Source organism: Elgaria multicarinata, chromosome 6, assembly GCF_023053635.1.
Source record: "Elgaria multicarinata webbii isolate HBS135686 ecotype San Diego chromosome 6, rElgMul1.1.pri, whole genome shotgun sequence".
In the NCBI taxonomy this organism is placed as follows: domain Eukaryota; kingdom Metazoa; phylum Chordata; class Lepidosauria; order Squamata; family Anguidae; genus Elgaria; species Elgaria multicarinata.
Genome location: NC_086176.1, coordinates 98432656 through 98457392, shown reverse-complemented (window position 1 = coordinate 98457392; position 24737 = coordinate 98432656). Strand labels below are relative to the sequence as shown.

Here is a 24737-nt window from a genome sequence, read left to right as displayed (position 1 = left end):
GGACTGTTGAAGTAAAGGGCCCATTGATTTTCCTATTTTCACCTTCACTTGGGAAAAAAGTAGTAGTAGTAGTTGGTGTTGAGAAACAGGATGGAGGTAAACTAGCTGGAAGTCTGGAGATGCACAGACACATCCAGGCAGCCTCTCTCAGATACGTTGTCTAGACTGAGGGAATACAGCCAGTCTGCTTGTCTTTCTATCCCTTAGTAGCAGCTGATTGGTCCTTCAGCATCACCTGACTTCTCAAGTCAGGAGGATCATGGGATGCTGTGGCAAATGTCCTCTTGGTTAGGCCTGTAATTCTCCAGCCAGCAGCCCCAGTGGCACAAGAAGCCAGTGCGTGATTCACATGATTCCTGGTTTGCCTAGAATGATGCTTGATGGTAGTCAAGCAGTCTTCAGCAATAGGGACAATGCCTACGATGTGGTGTCTTCCTGTAGCCAAAGATGTATTGCATGCCTAGGGGTCCTTTCAATATCCTTTCTTCCATAAGTACCCTGCTTGTCATAACCGCTATTTCGCTCGTGGAGAAATAAACACCCCCAAGCTGAGAGAGCTTAGCAAAAGAAGTCTCAAGGCAGTAATCCTTTCAATGTGCGGGAAAGGGTTTGAAAACACATATGCTGCATGCCAAGGGCAGCTACCATGTGTTCCAACCAACACAATTTAAAGTGTTACATCTGTCTTCAACTTTTCACACAGATGGGTACAGCTTATTTTCCCCACACGAGGCAAGTAGATATACTATCCATAGGTAGAAGATACAGAGTGTCTCTACATTAAAGGAAATTGCATTGTTTACCTGGGGCTTTTGTGCTTCCTGGTTCTTTGGCACAATAGTTATGGGCTGCATTACATGGGAGGAGGGGGTGACAAGGGGCTTGAATTGAATACTTCCTTTCCCTTCAGTTCTACTGACTTCTATTGAAACACCGCCATCTAGTGGCAGAAGATCCTGCTGTTTCCAGGCTATTACCACTTTAAAAGTGGTTCTTTTTATCCTGGGATTTCCAGAGGATTCCACAGGAGACATTCCGGTTGTTGATGATGTCATGAAATCAACCCAAACAATTCTACGAGCATGCAATAAATCTCTCATTTACAGACAAGTAAATCCCATTTTTTCCAGGTTCATCATGGCATTTTTTGGGGGGTGGGTAGGGTGTGTGTGTCTACATTACTGAATTGTGGAATCTGCATGTTAATGGGAAGGAGTCCAGGTGTAGGTGTTTTAAATCATTTGGAATGCTCAATGTGGAAAACATATCCACTGGTCTTTGAAGCTGCCAACTTGGGCAGCTAAAACATCAGAAGAAAGTGGGGACAAATGCATGTCCACACATTGTTGGGGGGTTTGATGTTGTTTTGCATTTTGAACATGAACCTATTTTATTCCTTCTACTTACCGTGTGTACTTCTCCCTTTATTACAGTCATTATTTCTATGTTCAGCAATAAAACTTCCAGAAGCTATATCAACGTTTATGTTATAACCCAGGCAGCTGCTTACATCTTCAGTGGTGACTCCTGAAAATTATTAATAAATTATTAGAAGCGGAAGGAAGGAAAGGTAGAAAAACAAATTTCCTGAATCACAGAGTACAAAAGAATGCACAAGGAAATTATATCCAGGAAGACAATCTAGTTGTATTCATAAAACAAGCAATAAAGATACAGAAGTATCTGTGGCGTTACACCCCACAAGTCAGTTCCCAAATGTATGTCTAGAGTTTGTAAGTCTGTGGTTTTTACAATGTTGGCCTGAGTGGGTGGAGTTAGAATGTCTGGGGAGTGGGAGGAGTGGTATATAAGGGAATGACTGAGGGGATTGAGAGAGACTTTTGGGTACTCTTAGAGTTTTTAGCTCTCTGTGCTTTAGCTCTCTGTGTTTAGAGTACTTAAGTTCTAGAGTATTTGAGGTTCAGTGTAGAGAGTGGTGTCTTTGGAGTGTGGTGTGCACATAGTTGATGTATATTAAACAATACTGATAATAAAGAAAACTCAAGAGTGATTGTGTGAGAGAAAGGAAAGCGCGTATGTGAATGGGTGAAAAGATTGGATGAAAGGTTTCAAAAAGGTTTTTAAATGTTTTATTTGAAACAAAACTTGTGAACTTTTAAAAATAAAATTTATTTATTTTGTTTTTAACTACCACAAAAATCCCACGTGTCTGTTTGGCATTTATCATCTGAAGTTTACACATTTAGCGCCCACTCTGACAATAATTCACCCCAGCACATATAACTCACAGCGCATTATTTTATTATTGAAATCCTTCTCCATTTAACCCCTTTCTCCACATAGTTTGGAGAAAGGCAGTTTTTGTCCCTTGCCTCAGGCGTATCAAGCGGTGGTGCTTGGCTTGAGCACGGAGTAGCCCCGGCCAGGCCTGACGTTCAGAGCCTGTGTTGTGGCAGTATCCACTGATACGTTTTTAATCCTACCTGGCTTTCATGCCTCTCTGATTATTCCCAATTTTACAACAGTCCAATACAGCAAACTATAGTCACTAATGAAAGTCCTGTTTCACTATTTCATAACGGTTGTGACATCAGTTAATCATCAATTAATCAATCATCAGCTGGTGGAAGGACAACGCACAGCACCTAGAACTCTTCTGTAGGAAATAAATACATGTTTGTGAACTGCCCAGAGAGCTTCGGCTATTGGGTGGTATAAAAATGTAATAAATAAATGAATAAATAAATAAAATGTATCCAGCCTGAGCTCCTTGAAGGAAGGGCAGATAAAAACAGAATAAAAGAACCAACTAATACAATTTAAAGCCCCTCAACATGAATATCATAAGTAGGGGTGTGCTCCGCTCCATTACAGATCCGCAGATCCAAAACGGAGTGGGCTGATCCCGACCTCTGAAGCCCGGTTCTGGAGCGGATTGGGGAAGGTCCGGATCGAGATCCGAAGTGGTTCGGGGGCCCTGTGCACTAGTGGTGTGCACGGACCCCCCGCTCCGCTTCACTTGCAGATCCGCCATTTTCCGGATCGGGCCGCTCCGCCCTGCCCCCGCTCCGCCCACTTCCGCTCCGCTCCGCCCGGAGCTCCGGATCCGGATCCGGAGCTCCGTTTCCCCCCCCCATAGGCTTGCATTGAAAGCTAAAAAATTATACAACTTTTTTTCTGTTCAAGTTAGAAACCTCATGTTTGGCACCATGACACCTCATGGGGATATACACACGCACGCCAAGTTTCAAAGCAATCCCATCATCCCCTGATTTTTGGCGAATTTTTGAAAATCGGGCACCCCACACACAACATCCCTGCGAGGTGGGCAGGGGAGGAGGGAGGGAAGGCAGGCAGGCATGCAGCTGGCATTTCTGGGGGCATAAAGAAGTGAGCCAAGGATAAGCCAGTAATGCATATAAAATGGAATAAATCAATCAATAAACAAAGGAGGGGTGGAATTAAAAGCAGCAGTGTTGCTCAATAAACAGCAAGAATAATTTTTTTAAAAAGGCTATATCTGTCTTTTACCAGCAATAGGGGGACGTGCCCGGGGGAGGGGGAAGTAGCTGCCAGTTCAAGACACTGACAGCCACCAACAGCTCTGAGAAGAAGTAAAACGCTCACTTCGACTCATAACAGGCATTGCTCCACCACTGAAAAGTGACCATTCACTTCAACTCATGATAGGCATTGCTCCACCGTTTTACTCTCTTTGGAAGGCTCTAATGGCCTTCCAGTGCAGGAGAGAGTGGGGGCACGTCCACGATGAGATGCCCTAGGGGAGCTCATCCCCTTGCACCACATTGATTCAGTTGTTCACCAAGGTTAGGGTGGGGAGCAGTGCTGTGTTTCTATCTCTTATTCTTGGCTTAGTATATGATTTCAGGTTGTGTTTGTGCATTTGGTGGGGCTACTGTGTTAAAAAACACTGGGAAAAGCCCGTTCAGATGAAGAAAGAGAAGTTTCCCAGAATCCCAAGTTACCTGTTTTGCCTATGCCCTCCTCCAACTTTGGGATCATCATGACCGGGAGCTGACTCTGCCCCTCAGCCCTTTGAAAAAGGTATTTTTCCCGCCGATTTTTTAAAAACGTCTAGCCCGCGACCCGTACGATGCAGAAAGTTGAGAGTGGTCTCAAAATGACCCCCATCCACGACTCTCTGTGCACAAGAATTTTCAGAATGATAGCTTAAACCCCCCCCAGTTATCCCCGATTCTTTCCCTCAATGCAATCCTATGGGCGAAAAGCCGAAAACGCAGTTTGAGCCGCGCGGTTGACCCGATTTTCACAAAAATATAGCCCGCGACCCGTACGATGCAGAAAGTTGAGAGTGGTCTCAAAATGACCCCCATCCACGACTCTCTGTGCACAAGAATTTTCAGAATGATAGCTTAACCCCCCCCAGTTATCCCCGATTCTTTCCCTCAATGCAATCCTATGGGCGAAAAGCCAAACGCCGTTTGAGCCGCGCGGTTGACCCGATTTTCACAAAAATATAGCACGCGACCCAGACAACGCAGAGAGGTGAGAGTGGTCTCAAAATGACCCCCATCCACGACTCTCTGTGCACAAGAATTTTCAGAATGATAGCTTCAAAAACAACGTAGTTATGCGCGATTATTTGCCGCAATGCAATCCTATGGCGAAATGTTTTCAAGATGGCGACCGGAGCGCTCCGCCTGAACTCGGAGCTCCGAAAAATGGGCGCTTCTCTTCGCCTTGCTTCTAGGGGGTCCGCGGTCCGCTCCTACTCCGCCTCTGGGTAAGGCGGAGCAGGCCAATCCGCTACTGCTTCTACGCTCCTAATCGGAGCGGAGCACATCCCTACTGTGCACAGCCCTAGTCATAAGATGCAATGGGTATCTTGACTAAGGACAAAGTTAAACTATTTGTGGGAAACAGTATCCAAACTAACAAGGGTCATAGCTAGGCTAAGAACATAAGGAGAGACATGCTGGATCAGACCAAGGGTCCATCTAGTCTAGTATTCTGTTCACAGAGTGGCCAAACAGCTGCCCATGGGAAACCCACAAGCAGGGCATGTGAAATAACACTGTCCTGCCCATGTTCCCCAGCAACTGGTGCATATAGGCATATTGCCTCTGATAATGGAGGTAGCATATAGCCATCAGGACTAGAAGCCATTGAAAGCCCCACCTAATCCCCTTTTAAAGCCATCCAATGTAGGAAGCTCACACGCACCCAGGTTTGAGGGCCGAAGCGAAGTTTATTGAACATACACAGAGTTTAAGTAGCCAAATCCCTGCTCCTTCTTCCCCCTCCTTCTCGGCCGAAACCCCTTTGATCACCTCGCTTGTATCCTGAATCAACACCCTTAATCCCTTCTGTCTGTCGAGTTAGTCTGCCCTCGTGTTTGTTCCGCGCTAATCTGGAAGTTCAACAGGACATGCTTGCAGTTAGACAATGGCCAATTTACTGGGATGAAGATAACAACAAAAGCCCGTTCTGCCCACGGACAGTTTTCTATCAACATGGAGTTCCGGGCCTGTGTGTCATACTTCATCTCCCCCTTTTTTATTCATTTTATTGTGCAGAAAGGGTGCTGTCCTGAAGAACTTCCAGATTAGCACGGAACAAACATGAGGGCAGACTAACTCGACAGACAGAAGGGATTAAGGGTGTTGATTCAGGATACAAGTGAGGTGATCAAAGGGGTTTCAGCCGAGAAGGAGGGGGAAGAAGGAGCAGGGATTTGGCTACTTAAACTCTGTGTATGTTCAATAAACTTCGCTTCGGCCCTCAAACCTGGGTGCGTGTGAGCTTCCTACAGAGTGGGGCCTGTCGAACAGGGACCACCACTAGCAGCTGCCTAACATACTTGTCGTCGCCTGGCACAGGCTCCGTAGGTACCTCAGTCTCCTCGAGACCCCCGTCTTCTAAAGACTCCTTCAAGCGGTGAGTATGGGCTGCAGGCTATCTCACCTCCTACAATCCAAATTGGTGTCCATCTTGTAGTAGCGTTTAACTATAGTTTAACTATTCACCAGGTGAAGAAGTACTTCCTTTTATAAGGCTCTAGTATTCCTGCTTGCCATCAGGTTACTCTAGAATCCTATCAGCAAATCTAAGAGAGAGACTTTCATTCTGAGTCCATACCTTCTTTTGACATAGTTTCTTGGTCCAGTACGTATACTAGCTCATATCTTCCTCCAACTGTTCCCTTGTGTGCATAATGAGTTCCATACATTTCCAGAAACGTAAAGTATTCTCCCCTATCATAAGTACTGGGCAGATATTTTAAATCATCGACGAACGTGTCAGTCAGGCGGATATCGCGTCTTCGCATGATGTAATTTCCCAGCTCAAGATTTGCTTTTACGTGTAAAAATACTTGTTTCTGTAATGGAGAATGAAGATATTTACGTTCCGCCCTTCTACCAATAGGAAGAACACAGGATTGGATCTTCTTCTACCTCTTGCACTGATAACTGCCTACCTGATGGAAGCTGTATGTCTATTGACATTGCAAATGTAGAGTAATTTAATGGTCAGTGTTTCTAGCAAGGGATTCTGGGAAATGTAGTTATGCAGAGGGGTGATTAGTTTGCAAGGGGGTTGGTTCCTTGTCAAAATTAACATCCACAGGGCTCCTTGTGGGAAACAATGATAGAGCAGCATAACATGTTAGTGTGATCAGCATCCTGCATCAGAAGCTGCACCTACCAACATTCCCTCTTCTGTTGTTAAAAGGATGGAGTAGAAGTGGCTTATTTACATCTGGTCACACCATCTGAAACAGTCCAGTTTCAATGACCACTGCCCTAGACTAACAAGGGGGCATCAACACTCAACACCTTTGTGGGCCTAAGTGCCCCAGCAAAGCCCCCCCGCCCCCGGTGCTAATGGCTTTATGGCCACCATTTCCGCAAGGTAGGAAATACACAATTTCCGGAGTCTCCGTTGTGCGCAACAATGGGGGGTCCAGAATTTGCATTTGCAAGGGGAAGGAGAACTTCCAGAGATAAAAACACGGACACCAGAGCTTGGGGTAAATTAGGTTATACATGGATATGCTACCCTCCATGGATCTGAGCATGAACATGTGGGAATCTATTTGTTTATCTGCAGGCTCTAGCCTGCCCACAGGGCGAGCCACTCCGCTGGAAACAGAGCTCAGTTTTTCCAGCCCCCTTTCCAGCTACACTTAAGTGTTTGGTGAGACCAACCTGTGTCATCCCCATTCTGGCTGCGTAGCCGAGTAGATGAGACAAGAAGGTCCCCAAAGGCAAACCATATCCTGACATGAAAGCTGCAAAGCCCCTGAAGAGCAGGACCTCTGATTTGTCAATCACCATAAAGGTGCCAGAGTGGTTCACCATCCCTACTCTGATTTCTCCAAATTCCCGCACAACCCTGCCTTTTAATAATCAACCTATTTATCCTCCATTCTAAGATTGAGACCAGTACAGAGTAGGCAAAACCCTGAACATTCCTAGATGACAGGGGAAATTCCTATTCAGCCCCTCTTACAAAAGAGGCAACTGGGTTTGATTCCCATCCTAGTTCATAGGGAGGGAGGGTAGAGCCAAAATCGAAAGAGGTCGTTGAATGCCGGGGGCGGGCCTTTATAGCTTTTTGGCTCCGCCCATGCCTCACAAGGTAGTACATGTGCCTGGCACCTGTACTAGTTTCATTTCTTTTTTATTTATTTATTTATTTATTTTATTTATTTAAGGATTTTTATGCCGCCATTCAGCCAAAAAAGGCTCTCATGGCGGCTTACAAAAGTATTTCTTGACAGTCCCTGCCCACAGGCTTACAATCTAAAAGACATGACACAAAAGGAAAGGGGATTGGGAGGGAGGAGGAGGAGGAGGGAAAGGAAAGCAAATTCAGGCACTACAATCTTAGTTGGAAAGTTCAGCAGTTACAGGTGACAGCAGGAGGGAGGGGTGCTCTCAGCTGGAGCTGGACCCAGGCACGGTGGAGAGGTGCCTGGCTGCTGCTTCCTCCCTCACTGGTGGCCTCTCCAGAGACAGTTTTTTGGCTCTCCTCCCGTCGCAACACTCGACCCCCTCTCAAGCCGTTCCAGCTGGGTGGGGATCGGACATCTACCACGTTTTATAAATGGCAGCCATAATGGCCCTGTTTACGCAAGATTAAAGGCATGAATGCTCTGTTCACATCTGTTGTGGTAAAGAGGGAATTTCACCAGGCGCTGCATGCATACAAATGACACCTGCTGAAATTCCCTTTTCTATGCAACTGCTAAAGATACAGGAGCCTTGTCCTCCTTTCCATATATGGGCCGGATCTACACTACTGCTTTAAAGCGCTTTATAACAGTTTTGAAAACGGTATATGGAGAGTGTCCTGGGCCCCAACAGTTGTTGAAACTGTTATAAAGCACTTTAAAGAAGTAGTGTAGATCCGGCCACGGGTCATTCTAGACAAGCAGAGTAGGCCATGGCATTTACTGCTCCTCTTTCTCGCCACTGCCTTGTTTGGATCAGAGTGAGGGGTGATTGAACAACGAGGTTGCAGTGGTGAAGAAGAGGAGTGACTCTAGAGGGGCCCTACTGGGATGTGGACCCTTGGCAGGTGCCTCCACCATGCCTACCCTTGATGACGGCCCTGGGCCTTTTGGGGGTGAAGTCTGTGGCCTCTGCTGCTGAGTTGTTGCCAAAAACATGCAGGATTAGAGCTTGTGCCCATGTGCATTTACTTGGATGGTCCACTTTGGCTGTTGGGTGGTTCAGAAATGCAATAAATAAATGGGATATTCACAGATAAGTGTGCTGAAGATGGCAGCATTGATGTATCTTTGTTCCTAACGGCATGCTAATATCAAATCCCCTGGAATCATGCATAGCTCTCCACAGATTTGATCAACTTACCTTTCCTTTAGACTCTTCCAAGAAGTTACTTATATTGGTACTTCGGCTAGCTGTGAAGTCGAATTTCAAACGCCCTCCTACTTCTTTCTTAACAGGGACTTTGGCTGCATCTTCCGTCTCCGCAGCTGGCGCGTCTGCCCCTTCCGGAAGCGGTGCCGCTGCATCTTCTGTCTCTGCAGGCAGCGCGGCTACATCTCCTGTGTCCAAAAGTGGTGCGGCCTCAGCTCTTGCCTCAGTTGGACTCAATTTTAGAGATAAGCTCGTCTTAAAAGTCTGGTCCCTGCTGCTGAACATATGTTTCAGTGTTGTCACCTGGTCGTCATAGTCCTCGCTTGTAAATCTCTTGTCTCCTTTGGTCTTGGTAGGGGGAGAAAATGGAATTAAATTGGGGTTTTAGTAAGTTACTTGAAGGACCACCTTCTCCCATACCATCCTGCCTGCATTCTGAGGTCATCAACTGAAGCCCATCCCACTTGTATTCACCAGCCTAACCTCCCTTGGCAGGGAACAAGAGAAAGGGCCTTTTCAGTGGAAGCCCACACCTCTGGAATCAGCTTCTATGAGGGTTTGTCAGGCCCCTTCTTTGCAGGACTTTAGGAAGGCTCTGAAGACCTGCCTGTTTTTCCTTGCCTTCTCCTAATCGGTGCAATGCAGGTTTTATTGGTTTCATCTGTTTTTATAGTATTTTATTGAAAATTTATTTACTGCCTCTTTGTGTATTTTTGTAATGTTTTCTGTCTTGTACTTTGCCTTGAAAGGGTTCTTAGGCTGAATTAAGACATATTGAGGGCCTAAACTATATCAAGATTCAGAGGCCCCATATTGTATTTATTTATTTTATTTATTTATTACATTTTTATACTGCCCAATAGCCGAAGCTCTGTGGGCGGTTCACAAAAATTAAAACCATAATAAAACAACTAACAGGTTAAAAACAAATACAAAATACAGTATAAAAAGCACAACCAGGATAAAACCATGCAGCAAAATTGACATAAGATTAAAATACAGAGTTAGAACAGTAAAATTTAAATTTAAGTTAAAATTAAGTGTTAAAATACTGAGAGAATAAAAAGGTCTTTAGCTGGCGACGAAAAGAGTACAGTGTAGGTGCCAGGCGGACCTCTCTGGGGAGCTCATTCCACAGCCAGGGTGCCACAGCGGAAAAAGCCCTCCTCCTAGTAGCCACCTGCCTCATTTCCTTTGGCAGGGGCTTACAGAGATGGGCCCCTGTAGATGATCTTAAGGTCCAGGCAGGTACATATGGGAGGAGGCGTTCCTTCAAATAACCTGGCCCCAAACCATTTAGGGCTTTGAATGTCAATACCAGCACTTTGAATCAGGCCCGGACCTGGACTGACAGCCAATGAAGTTGTAAAAGAACTGGCGTGATGTGATCTCGCCGGCCAGTCCCTGTTAGTAAACGGGCTGCCCTGTTTTGTACCAGCTGAAGTTTCCGGACCGTTTTCAAAGGCAGCGCCACATATAAGGCATTGCAGTAATCCAAACGAGAGGTTATCAGAGCATGGATAACTGTAGCTAGGCTATCTCTGTCCAGATAAGGGCATAGTTGGTATATCAACCTAAGCTGATAAAAGGTGCTCTTTGCCACTGAGTTCACCTGTGCCTCAAGTGACAGTTCTGGATCCAAGAGCACCCCCAAACTACGGACCCGATCCTTTAGGGAGAGTGCAACCCCATCCAGGACAGGGCAAACATCACCTCTTTAAAAATAAAGAGGAAAAGTGTATTACATTATTAAAAGAAGGGTAATGAAAGAGTACCACCCAGCCTTAGGGGATGCTTGTAGTTAAGCAGTGTTAGATTATTATTATTATTATTTATTTATATAGCACCATCAATGTACATGGTGCTGTACAGATAACACAGTAAATAGCAGGACCCTGCCGCGTAGGCTTACAATCTAATAAGTTGTAGTAAACAATAAAGAGGGAAGGAGAATGCGAACAGGCACAGGGAAGTGTAAACAGGCACCGGGCAGGGTGAAGCTAAACAGTATAGAGTCAGAACAAACTCCTTCTCTGAAGATGTATATAAAAGGACTAATAAAGCAAGTTGATTTGAACTTTTAAACTGCCTTTACTTTACACTTATTGCCTCTAATACCAAATGTTGTGTTGCCACACTTTCTCTATGTAACACAACTCTGCTGTAAGTCACAGAAGACTTTCCAAGCCAAAGTGATTTCATCTTAGTTATCTTACATTTTATTTATCTCCAACATAATAGCCCCTCATAATAAGAGGCTCTAAACCATGGCTTATTTGGCTTGTTTCTAAATCAGGCACTAGTTCTACCCTTCAGATGCACTCCTCCAGATGTCCCCAACAAATGAGGTGAGGCAGATGGCTACTATGAAGAGGGCCTTTACAGTGGTGGCCCTCCTTAGAAAGTCTCAAGTGGTACATTGTGATCCTTTCAGTGCCAGGTGAAGCCTTTAAAATAATAATAAAAAATCAGCCAAGTGTTTTAGGCATTCAATTTTGTTTTTGTTTTTAAAAACTGATTTTTAAGCTTTGCACTGCTGCTGGTTTTTACTTTGGTTTTATTCTGCTTTATACATTATGTTGCTGTTTTTTTACAGTAAGTTTTATTGCATTTTTATATTGTATGGGTTTAATTTTTATTTGTTGACCCACCCAGGAAGCTTTGGCTATTTGGCACCATAGATATGTAATAAATAAAATCAGCAGACAGGAGAAGTTGAACTAGGCATTCTGGAGCAGGAGGAAAGAACTACAGAGCTGCTGTTTTCAGCGGCAGCCCTGTGTTCTTTGAAATGTGTAGTTCTGCTCCAAAGCATTTACAGTAGCTGGGTCATGTCCGACCCGCCCCCCCCCCCGCCCCCAACTCAGTTTACCATAAAGAGGCTTACATCATAATTGAGAACTGCAACATTCCATGGCTTGCGATAGTATATACCACTATTCCCATCGCGGACCCTGTCGCAGACTCCATTATAAAACTCATTGTGAAACGGGCTTCCCTTCGGCTCCATACCTAGAATGTTCAGACTGCAAGAATACCACAAAAGAAAAGAAAAGAAAAGGAAAGAGAAAGGGAGTGCATCTTCCATTATCATATTTATTCCAAACAGCTGCCTTATCACACCATTGAAATATCATCAGACACAACAACAAAAATAAAATGGTAAATATCAGCATATCCTGGGTGCTTACATACATACATAAATGCAGAGAAGCATGAAATACAGCTATTTCATATTGTACACAATTTCCATCCTGCCAGCATTTTAAAAAGGCACTGTCATTGTTGGTATACATTGTTGGTATATCTATAGTTGACCACTTGGGAATGGCTAATGGAAAAAGCTGTTGCAGAGGCCATTTATGTGCAAAGTTACTTACTCCACCCACACCCACCCACACCTGGGATGGAATTGATTTTATTTTAAAAGAAAAGACTCCTAAAAATGTGCTTGTTTTTTTTTTTAAAAAAAAAAAACACCCTAAGCCATCTTTTAAGGAAAAGCCTCCCAAATTAATGTACAAAATTTAAAACCACAAGACACAAGAAAGATGTAATCCTATGGATATCAGATATTTGTAAATGAATTTACTAAGGGTGCAATCCTATGCAAGTTTAGATAGAAAAAGTCCTACAACTCCCAGCATTCCCCAGCCAGCCATGATTCCCTTTGTAATCAGAAATAAAGAGGAACCCTTATCAAAGATAACACAAACAAAGAAGGACCATGAAAAGTGGATTACTAAGCTAATGTAATTCTTAATGCCTGCTGTGTGAATAAAATGCTCACTTGGCTCCACAATTCAATACATCGCATATGGAATATAGAAATGATCAGGCATGATTATATCTACATGGGCTATGCCACTCAAATAATGTTATATGGAAGATAAACAGTAACAATAATCAATAAAGCCCATAGAAAGAGAATCATGTTTTCATGGTCCATGTTTGTTTGGGTTATTTCCTTTTGTAATCAGTCATGAATTTTATGTATTACACTAACTGATGAAATGCATTTAAAGAATTCTCTCTTTCTCCCTCCCTCCCCCCCCCCCCACACACACGCACATTCAAGTTGTTTACCAATTATAATTGTTTCTGTGTTGGTAGGTTGAGTTCAAATATTGCAGCCACATTCATAACTAGGTTACCTGCTGATTTAGCTGCAGCAGCCTGTAATTCTATGAGCATTTACTAGGGAGTAAATCCTATAGAAATCAGTGCTATTTACTTCTCAGTAAACGTGCAACAGACAGGACTGTGTTCTAAGACAGACTGCTTTTTATTAGAACTCTCTATATCAGAAACTTTAAAAAATCAATACGATTTGCCTACACACCTGTTCTGGGCTTTACTTATAATGCCACCTGAAAGGAAGGAGAGGCACAGAGGCAGGAAAATAGAGCCACCTCTGTAATCTGATGCCCCAATGGAATGGCTTGATATTGCTTTATGGTCAGTTCAGCACCGAATTTACCCATAGGAAAACCTCAATTGCAAGTTTCCTGGGGATCGTCTGAACTCATTTGATATAGCAACCTTGATGAAACCTAGTCAGGGAAGTGATCTGGGGACTCTATGGCCACATGAGCACAAAAGGACAGTAAGCTAGGATTCCTGGTTTGTTGTAAAGAAGCTCCATACCTTCCTTTGCATGAGGTGGTAAGGCAAATGAGGAAGTGACAGCTTATTGTGGCATTGTGTTGCTTATTGTGTTGCTCCAAAACAAACCAGGGTTGTTGCTGGTTTATGATCCTGGCTTGTTTGGAAGCAACAAACTAGCATCCAGTGCTCAGCTGTCACAATAAGCTATCACTTCCTTGTTAACTTTACCTGATTGCGAGAAAGAAGGAGCAAACAGGCTGTGTCCTCTAGCATGTGCAAATGTGACCTATTTATACTGTTCTATTTTCCATGGGAGAAAGCTGAGATATAGAGACAATTAATGAGTTGCAAATACACCAAGAGAGCCCTGCAAGAGGAAGCTGTATATTCAACATCTTTAATTCTATGAAACAAAAGGGGGAAATGATCAGCAAAATGGGTTCGTAGCTTCTTCTTCTTAACGCTGGAAATGTCAGAGCTGAGCACAGATGCCTACACTCCAGAGAAAAGTCTAAGGAACATCGTAAAAGGCTAATCTGCGGCTTGGTATTATAAAGAAGGGCATCTTTGTTCTTTGGCCATTGCAGGGGGCACCAGTTTTAAAATGTTGGGAATGTAGTGTCAGAGAAGAGATGCACAAGTCAATAATGTAATTCTCATCCAATAGTAGCGGGTGCATTTCATGTTCTTTTTGGACAGACACTTGAAAGCTTACCCACGTCCAGCTGTTCTTCCAATTTCCGATACGTCGATGATACGATCGCGGCAGGGAGCTGGGCGCATGTCTTCGCAGTTGTCTTCATCACTGACATCGCCACAGTCATCTTCTGTATTACACATCAACCTACTCTTTATACATTGTCCTAAGGATAGAACAAATAACAGAAGAGAAGTTTTCTAGTTTGGGCCCTTTGGTAATCTTTCTAAATTAAAGCATGGCAAATAATATAACAGACTGCCAAGAACATCAGAATACCTGCTTGGTTTACAGCATTCCTTTGCTTGGGAGGAGATAGTGGGAACAGGTGATTGAATGATATGTAACCCCCTCCATCATTTGCCAAGATACCCTCTTGCTCTTTTAGTTGAGCCAAACTTTGCTGTTTGTCCACCACAAATAGATTTTTCCTCACCAAGGAAGTGGAAATCTACTTTTACCTTTCCAATTTTCAATTGGTACAGGCAAGCCCATTTAAATATAATCGTATCTGGTCAAGAGGAGAATGGGACAGCTTTCACCTGACACTTAAAGATGAGGAGGGTGTTACATAAGTCATTGCAAAGAAGGCCCTCTCTTTAGAGGCCCCTCCCTCTACTCTCTGAAAGTTGGGGGCATCTGGAGCAAGTGATCCCAGTGCATTTTTTGCCTTAGCCAAGGTCCACAACTCAGTACAACACCGGTCCAAGACATTTTGCTGTCTAAGAGAAAGGACAAGATGGCTCCCCCTTCCTTCCCATGGAAGCTAGTCTGGCTCCCTCCCTGGTGTGTTTCCGGAGGCAGGCTAAAACTTTCTTGTTCCAGCTGGCCTTTGGGGAAAAGTCTGGACCTCTTTTTATGTGTTATTTATATACTGGATTTTTAAAAATATTTATTTATTTATTTATTTATTACATTTATATACCGCCCCATAGCCGAAGCTCTCTGGGCGGTTTACAAAAGTTAAAAACAGTGAACATTAAAAAGTATACAAAATTTAAAACCATCAAAAGTGTAAAAACAACAATATCCATTTAAAAACAACAGTTCTGGGGTCCGTTAAAAACAAGCAAACTCAACATATGACATTAAATGCTGCTGAATGCCTGGGAGAAGAGAATATTTGAAATCTTTTAAAATGTTTTAAAAGTTTTAATATTGTAGTATGTTTAACAATTTTTAAATTTTTGTATATCTCTCTCTGCCTTAACTGTACATGATTTAATTTGTAAAGCCGCCTTGAGTCCCAGTATTGGGGAAAAGGCGGGATATAAATAAAATAAATAAATACATAAATTACAGGTACAGAAACCAATTGGACTGGCACTTCAACCTTAATTCAGCACTGGCAATAGGATAGAGTCCTTGATCACACTCGAGGGAAGCAGACTAGTTTAGGTGATGTAGGACAGACTGTGAGGCACACACAGCTTTGTCTTCCTAAGAGAGAAGAATGGCTGGGGGATTACCACTGCCGCCTCCTAGCTTCTGCTGCTTGAGGCGGTCACCTCACTCTGCCTAATGATAGGGCTGGCCCTGCCTCAGTAGAGGTCCCATTGCTGATCACCCGAGCTCCTGGATCTGCTGCTGCTCTTCTTTCCATTGCTGCCTGTCGAGGATGCCATCAGTTCAGGAGGACATTGGGAATGAAGTCCAAGGTCCCACTCAGCAGAATGAGAGAATGGATTGGGAGGAAGCAGCGCTGCAGGAGTGACATACCACATTTTAAAGTAAGCGAAGTAACACACATCGCATCTAAAGAGAGATGGGCAGTGGACCATTCAATCCAGAGTCTGAAACGACCTAACGGCACTATTGCTGCCTGCTCTCTCCATCTGACCCAGGGGAAGATGTTCAGCAAATGAGCACAAGACTGGAGTCAAGAGAAAAGGTCTGTTTGTTTGCTTGCCTGTCCGTTCCCTCTGGGTGGCAGTGAAATTATGCCCAGAGGGAGAGAAAATGGGTAAGAGCAAGGAGAGGATGGAAAGGAACCCCAAAACGTGGGTTTAGCACTGAGTACATGGACAGGTTTCTACGTGAGTTCTTTGTAGAAGACAGGCTCACTGATGACAACGGTGGCACATAACAGTATCACTCTAGCTTGCACTGTGTTGAGGTGAAGCAATAATTACAAAGATGGCTACAAAAGCAGTAGTGCCTACCATTCTCACACGTGAAGTCATTGCCACAGTCAACTTCCTCTTCAGGACAAGGGGTGTCTGGTACACAACTCTGTCGGTCTCCCAGAGATTCCACGCACGGCTTCCCTCCAAACTGTCCATACTTCACGACACTCCTCGAGCGATACTTTCGGGAAGATATAAGAAGAATGACAGATATGCTAGAACGGGGTGGGGTGCGCATGTGTAAAACAGCCATGAAAAATGATGTGCAAAATTACAGGGATACAAACTTATTACGGCTCCAGAATGGGGCAGGGAGTCCGTTATTTAGTAAGTTGAGGGCTCAGGGATGAATTATTTTTATAGTTAACCTAAAAAACAACCAACTGCATGAAGCAGAATCCAGGTGTAGTCCACCTTACCAGGCCAGAGCCAACACTTCAGCAGTGAAAACTATGAAGTGTCTTGTGGCAAAACCAAAACCTGAACCCGCTCCCCACCCCCAATGGGCATGGACTGCCCCTGTGCAGCTCTGTGCCCATTTTAAGAAGAGATGACCCGGGAGCAGCGGCCACACAGCCCGCGCTTCGCGGGATGGTCCTCAGACCGCCGTGGTTCCCTATATCCCAGGGAAAGTCCCTGGTCATCCTGGGTTGTCCCCAGGATCCCCTGTGTGTCATTTGGAAACACAGGGATGATCCAGGACAATCCTGGGATATAGGGCTGGTGTAGACATGCCCAAGATGTTGCCGGGTGATAACACAGTCATTGCAGTGTTAAGCCAATTCACATGCTGAAATGCAGATTGGCAATGCAGGAAAGTGCAATCCTAGATGCATCTACTCAGAAGCCAACCCCAGTGAGTTCAATGGGACTTACTTCTAGGTAAGGGTGCAGAGGATTGCTCCCTAAAATGTCTTGGTGCACCATTCTGATAACAATTCTTGCCTTCATCTATCTTCCCTATTCTGCCCTTCAGGCTGCCACCTGAAGCAGGTCACTTCATCCTATAGCATGGTAGGGCCGATACTGGCACTTGTTGTTCAATTGATAGTCTTGCACTAATTCTCCCCCCATCCTGCCCGCCAATGTTTGCCAGTCATTTTGTGGATTGAGGGAGGAAAGTGGATCACAATTGCCTGGCCATTTCAAGGCTCACTATTTGGGGGTAGGCCTACATGTCCAGAGTAAGGGGAGAGCTCTGACCTGGGCCGGATCTACACTACTGCTTTAAAGCGCTTTAAAGCAGTAGTGTAGATCCGGCCCAAAATGTGATCTAACATGCCTAACACATAAGCTACCTGTAGCTACTTCTCTATAATGAAATTTATTGTAGGTTTTATTATCTGAATGGCATATATATATATATATATATATATATATATATATATATATATTGTGTATTCCTAGTCTCTTTCCAATTCCCAACAAGTCATGAACTTTTTTTTTTAAAAAAATCTCTTGTTCTTTTTGTTGATCCTTCCCTATAACATTTAAACATTGTCCCTCATTAAACCAGTTGTAGTCTCTGGATGCTTCCAAGCAAGGCTTTTATCACCATATCACCTCTTTCACAGCGTTTTTATGGTGTGTCCAGATGTTATCATTGGAAGCTGCCTCATACGAGAGAGGGCCTTCTCTTTGGTGGCGCCCCAACTGTGGAACAACCTCCCTGACGAGGCCCCCCTGGCGCCGACATTGTCATCATTTCGGCGCCAGGTCAAGAGTTTTCTCTTCTCCCAGGCATTTAGTAATATGTAATGATCCTGGGTCTGGGTTTTTTTTTTGGCTCATCTTTTCTAAAGTTGATATAGTGGTTTTAAATGTATGTGAATTTTGCATGTTTTTGTGGTTTGTAATTTTTGTATATTGTTTTTAAATGTTTTATCTTATGTGAACCGCCCAGAGAGCTTCGGCTATGGGGCGGTATATAAATGCAATAAATAAATAAATAAAATGCTGAGTCAGACCATTGGTCCATCTAAGCCCAGTATTGCCCAACACTGGCTGCTAGCAGCTCTTCAGAGTTTCAGGCAGCAGGTTTTCCAGCTCTATCTGGAGACCCTGGGAGCTTCTGCAGACCAAGCATGTGCTCTTCTATTGAGTTAGCTCTCACCGCTATGTCACCACTTGTAACTCTGCCATTCTCCCATCATTTCCCCCATCTTTTTTCTACTGCAGAAAAGCCATTTAGGAAGAAAAGATGGGATAGCTGCACAATGGCTTCTGATTGGTAGTGCTAGGAGCCCTCTGTCTGGAAGAATCCATATATTTAGAAACCTTCTTAAACTATACTGCAATGTGCCACTTGGTGGCACTCTGAGTTTTTATTAACCACCAATACACACTTCCTACCGTAGCTTTCCCCAACCTGGTGCCGTCCAGATATTTTGGAGGACAACTTCCAATTTTCCTGAGCATTGACCATGCAGTCCAGGGATTATGGGAGTTGAACTCCAAGACATCCGGAGGACCCCTAGTTGGGGAAGGTTGCACTATTGTATGTGGATCTTACCATTTCCTTCATTTAGCATTTCAAGCAGAGTCTGCAGTGGATAATTAATTAATTATTTTTATAATAAATGTTTATAAAATAATGTATAAAATAAATAAGAATGAAAATATTTATATTTTTTTATAATATCTATATACCTAGAATATAAAATTATATTAATCAATATAATTTTACACACATCTTAGATTTATATAAAATTTGAAATTTTATAAACTATTTATATATATTATAAATAATAAATAATTATTTATAAATAATAATAATAAAATTAATTAATTAATTAATAATTCTCTGAATTACGGGAATAGAATATAAGGGCTGAAAGAGGCTCATCTATCACAGAGATTCTATTTTGTTGCCTCGCTATTTTTAAGAACATAAGAAGAACCATGCTGTATCAGACCAAGGGTCCATCTAATCCGGCACTCTGTTCACACAGCGCTAACCAGCCATCAGCCAGGGCTGACCAAGCACAACATGGCGCAACAGCACCCTCCTGCCCATGTTCCCCAGCAACTGGTGCACACAGGCTTATTGCCTCGGATACTGGAAGTAGCACATAATTCTTCCTCATCACCACCACTTTACCTCGCTGTTTCTCCCCTGCCCTACCCTCTGGCCTAGCTCTTTCTCTTCCCTCAACCCCTTTGCCTTGCTATTTCCCCCCTCCCAGCTTCTAGCCTCACAATTTCTCTAACTACCCACTCTTTTGACTAGCCACCCCGCCCATGGCAGCCATTATATAGGGTGACCATATGAAAAGGAGGACAGGGCTCCTGTATTGAACAGTTGTATTGAAAAGGGAATTACAGCAGGTGTCATTTGTATATATGGAAAACCTGGTGAAATTTCCTCTTCATCACAACAGTTAAAGCTGCAGGTGCCCTGCCCTCTTTAAACTCTGGTCACTCTAGTATAGCTCCTGCACCTTTAACTGTTGTGATGAAGAGGGAATTTCACCAGGTGCTGCATGCCTACAAATGACACCTGCTGAAATTCCCCTTTCTATGCAACTGTTAAAGATACAGGAGCCCTGTCCTCCTTTTCATATGGTCACCCTACATTATAGGACTAGCCACATCCTCTGTGGGAGCTATTTTGTGGTGGCAGCTTCTCACAGCAGTTTTCCAAATGTGCCCACAGGTCCAAAAAAGGTTAAGGACTCCTGGGGGGGATCTACACCACTGCTTTAAAGTGCTTTATAACAGTTTTGACAACTGTTGGAGCCCAGGACACACACTGCATATACAGTTTTCAAAACGTTTTCAAAGTGCTTTAAAGCACTTTAAAAGCAATAGTGTAGATCCCCCCTGTTCTAAGAATTGCCTTGATGAAGGACTCAAATTAGTCTGAAATGCGTCGGCAGTAATAAATCCTTTTGGACACACAACTCCTGGTTTCACCCCTTGCCTTTTGGCTTTTTTGCTCACTCGTTATCTGGAGTTTCCTTTCTCTTTCGGCTATAGAACCAGGAAGCAAGCCTGAGAATTGCATTATGGGACACAAATATAACCTTTAGTTAAAGAGATACTAACCAGTCAAAATAAACAACACAATACAAACATGTCTCTAACTGATTAACTATCTGATTCTCTGCTGCACTCCTTCCTTATGACAAGCTGAGTCTCTCGCACACTCGATGTTTATTACATCTAACAGAAGGGAGGCAGGGAGGGAGGGGGCGAGCGGGGAACCCAATGGACTCCTGGTCAGCCTTGCGGGACGTCAGGGTGCCTCGAAGGTTTCAGACCTATTCTGATCTGCTTTGGCCGTGGCCCGACCCGGCACCAAGGCCAAAGCATTTGGGCTGAATCAGCCTGCTTCAGCTTGGATTTGGGGTTCGGGCCAAAGGCAGTGCACAGCCCTAGTCTTAACTGCCCATTCAAAACCCCACTCCCAAATATGTTGCATTACAACATGGAACAATATATTACTGCTGGGAAAATTCTCCCCCTCCCACAAGCTACAGTGAGAGTTGTAGTTCAACAGGAAGGCCTGAGAGGGGTGGTGATGGCAGGTGACATCCTATGAGCCCTGGGGCTCTACTACACCACTATTTTTCTGTCAGGGATGCTATTGTTGCAGACTCTTGCACTGACCAGGGGGTTGGACTATATGGTCTCTAGGGCACTTCCCAACACTAATATTCTATGATTCTTGGACTGCAGTTTATCAATGGCTCTGAACAGGAAGGCCTAACCCGAACCCAAATTTTAGCTCTTGAGGGTCATGCCCAGTGATCAACCTATCCTTCACGAATGTGTATAAAGCCCCCTAAAGCAACTAGAAGATAAGTCACATGCTCACGACTTACTCTTTCTTTTGCACAGGAATTACATGGCCCCCATTCACTCCAGCGGCTCAGCAAGCAGTCGATGGGTGCTAGTGCAGCAGGTTGTCTCGTTAACCTTGGGTAGAACAACAAAATAGTCATTTCCACCCTCTAATGTCCAGTAAATAGGGATGTGCTCCGCTTCTAATCAGACCGGAGAAGCAGTAGCGGAGTGGGGGGCTTCGCCTGCCCTTAAGGCGGAGGCGAAGAGGATTGGGGGGCCGGCGGAGCGTGGCAAAGAGGATCGAGGTGGAGGCGGATCCTTCGCCTCGATCCGGAGCTCCGCCGGAAAGGTAAGTGGGGTTTACCGGGCCCTGCCGCTGTCCCTCTGCCCTCCTCCCCCTTATCTGCCTCCGTCCGCGGTCCGTCAGCATCTCCAATTGAGCCCGTGGTTCCAGCAGGAAGTCTGGGCTGCACTGCGGCCCAGACTTCCTGGTGGAACCGCAGGCTCAATTGAAGACGGCGACGGACCGCGGACGGAGGCAGGTAAGGCCCCCTCCCCCTTGGTCCCTTACCGGGCTCTGCTGCCGTCGCCGCATGGGCGGCGATGGCGGCAGGGCCCGGTAACCCCCCCTATGGGGGGGGACCGGAGCTCCGAGCGGAGCGGAGTGGGCACAGGCGGAGTGGGGGCGGGGCGGAGTGGGCCGATCTGAAAATGGCGGATCTTAAAGTGAAGCGGAGTGGGTGGTCCGTGCACACCCCTACCAGTAAACACTTGCACAACTGCACAGTTGTGCAGGAATGGAGTTTTTAGGGAAAATATATTATGTGGTTATTCATGTTTGTGTAGCTTTGAAGGTGCACATTGACAATTAGCCTTCCCTCAAATATGGCTGATCAGCCCCACCCCATCATCAAAGGAGAAGGCGTGGAGAGCATCCTGGATATCCTGCCCACAAATTCCTTTCCCCTAGCCTGTGGTCAAAGGTGAAGGTGGGCAAAAATCTTGCAAAACAGATTCTGAAGTGTTGAAACCACACTCGCCAGTAAAAGGTTGAATACAGCTCGATTAGGACACACATAACCCAGTAGCACAGAGAAACCACAGTCACAGAAGAAGAAAAAATAAAAGTCATCTGGGGGTGGGGGACCAAGATATTGAGGAAGAAAGACAATGTGCCATGCAAGTGAGTGAGACACTGCAGTAGCTGATTTATTTATTTAAAAAAAAAAAAAACTAGTGTAGATTGGCCAGAAGATTTGAGTTTAATAATTCTACAACATAAAAATATTTGCATTGACATTTTCATTTCAAATAATGCACAGCTTATGGACTGATTTTATGGGGCAGTGGGGTTGTTTGTTGAACCATGGGTTAAGTGTTGTCTGAATGTCTGCAGGGTGGCTTGTTAAACATACAATGCTGCTTATTTTTTTTTAAAATAAGCTGCCCTGAGAACCCATGGTTTGTTTTTGGGTTGTTCAGGGGGGTTAACAAGCCAGACTGCATGGTTAACAAGTTCACCCTGCAGATGTTCAAATGACATGCTAACTCACAGCTCAGGAAACAACCCATGGATCAACAACAACCCACACTCAAACACTGAATGTGGGTTAGTGTGTTGTCTGAATGACCCCTTTGGGTATTTAATTGGAAATAAATCTCACCAAGTTCAAGTATTTCAACTGTACATCCTGATACTGCTTAGAGGTACTAAAACCGCATGGAAAATAGCAGGAAGCATTACATTTCCTCAGATTCTGACTGGGTTTGCACGACACATTAAACCACAATGGGTTGTTTTCTGGAGCAACCTATGATGGGTTAGCACGCCATCTGTGGGCTGCTTTAGCCACTCATGGTGGCTTGCTTCTCCCAAGCAAACAACTCTGTAAATCTATGGCCTACTGAATGGGTTGTTTTATCTGTGTCATCTGCCAGCCCATCGTGGATAAAAGGCAGCAGGCAGTGAGCTGCTTGACATCCCCTTGTCAGTGACACCATGGAAGGGCTGACATGGGCTCCCCCTTCTCCCCTGTCATGGATGCCCCCTTTCCCAGCTCTGATCACAATCTTCATTTATTTATTTATTGCATTTATATCCCGCCTTTTTTCCTTCAAGGAACCCAAGGCAGCGTACATAATCTTCCTCCTCTCCATTTTATCCTCACAGCAGCAACCCTGTGAGGTAGGTCGGGCTGAGAGTCTGTGACTGGCCCAAAGTCGCCCAGTGGATTTCCATGGCCAAGTGGGGACTAGAACCCAGGATCTCCTGACTCCCAATCCAACCAGAGCCCTTTTAAAAAAATTCCCAAGCCCTGTTTTGCACAAAATGGGGCAGTGGAAAATTTAAAAAGCCATAAATCAGGTGCTGCTGGTGATGGAACCCAAACCCCTCAAGGACTGGGTGGTGGTTAGGATTTGGCCCTCTCACCCTTGGTTTTCCATACAGGGCACTTAGGAAATCCAATGGAAGCCTATGGAGATCATTGCCCCATAGGCTTCCACTGGATTTTCAAAGTGCCTCCCTCAAAAATTGGATTGGGGGGGGGAGAAATCCTGTTGCCCCAAGGACCATGGGTCCTTGGGGCAACAGGATCCATGGCTTGGGGCAGGTGAGATTCCCTTCCCCCACCTGATTTTCAGGAGGAGCACTATTTTATTTATTTCCCCAGCCTGATTTTGCACAAAATGGGGCTGCGTAAATTTTAAAAAGCCAAAAACCAGGGGTGGGGTTGGGAGAAATCCAAGCCACACGAAGGTCTATGGGGGCAAAACATTTTTGGGGGGCTTGGATTTCATCACCTTCACCCCCAATTTCCTGCATGGGTCACCTTTAAATTCCCATGCAAGGTAATGGAGGCAACCTCCATTGGCTTGCATTGAGATTTAAAGCATCTTGTGGGCAAAAGGAAAAACCTCTTTTTTATGGCAAAGAGGGTGGCATTGGGGGGGGGGGGCACCCCACCCTAGCACACATGGGAAACTTGCAGGGAGAAAATGGGTGGTTTTAAAGGTTGTGTACGTCGTGGAAAGGGATCGCAGTTACCCCTTTGCCTGCACGTTTCCCATTCATGCTCAAGAAGAAACTTTCATAGAAAGGATAGTTGAATTTATTTATCTTGAAATGTTAACTTACCTTGTCTTCCCTGCTGAAGCAAAGCCAAAAATCAAGAGGGCCCCTATAAGAGGCAAGAAAGTAGACATGGTGCTATTCTTGATATCAATATCAATGCCAGAAAAAAGTAGTCTTGAAACTGGAGGCTTTTAATCCATTCCTTTTTGTTATATATTAGCAGGACAACAAACAGACACAGTGCCAGATGTAGGCTGGTTCTGGTGTGGACTTACGAGAAGTGCTCTAGTTTATTGACCATGCTGGATTTGGAAAGTCTTGGGCATTCCCCAAGTAAAAATGGAAGGGGAAGCCAACCTTTTGTACTTCCTTTCTCCAAGTCCACAAATTCTGAGCAACCCTGAAAACCAACAGTAATACTTCTTTGTTTCACTATAGTGAAACAAAGCACAGCAGAAACTTCCACTAGAGTGAATGTGGAGAAAGGAATGTGGGCAAGACATCTAAGAGCAAGTTAGACCACATTTACAGGGTCCATATTTCATAGAAGTGAAAAACTGTCGCTCGTGTTGCATGGCAGCATGCACAGTAAAGTTACAAGTGTGACTGGCAAG

The 24737-nt window shown here is 44.5% G+C and overlaps 1 protein-coding gene across 1 annotated transcript in view; it reads right to left on the bottom strand.

Moving 5' to 3' along the window:
* C9 (complement C9) overlaps positions 1–24329 on the bottom strand; it is a 33338-nt gene extending 9009 nt beyond the window's left edge. Inside the window, exons 1-8 of the mRNA XM_063128130.1 lie at positions 24187–24329; positions 21089–21182; positions 16299–16443; positions 14155–14302; positions 11719–11857; positions 8823–9179; positions 6082–6322; positions 1408–1527 (exon numbers count right to left, since the gene is read on the bottom strand). Of these exons, the coding sequence (XP_062984200.1) occupies positions 1408–1527; positions 6082–6322; positions 8823–9179; positions 11719–11857; positions 14155–14302; positions 16299–16443; positions 21089–21182; positions 24187–24254 (1312 nt within the window). The 5' untranslated portion in view covers positions 24255–24329. The remainder of the gene's footprint in view (positions 1–1407; positions 1528–6081; positions 6323–8822; positions 9180–11718; positions 11858–14154; positions 14303–16298; positions 16444–21088; positions 21183–24186) is intronic.
* Positions 24330–24737: the final 408 nt, after the last annotated feature.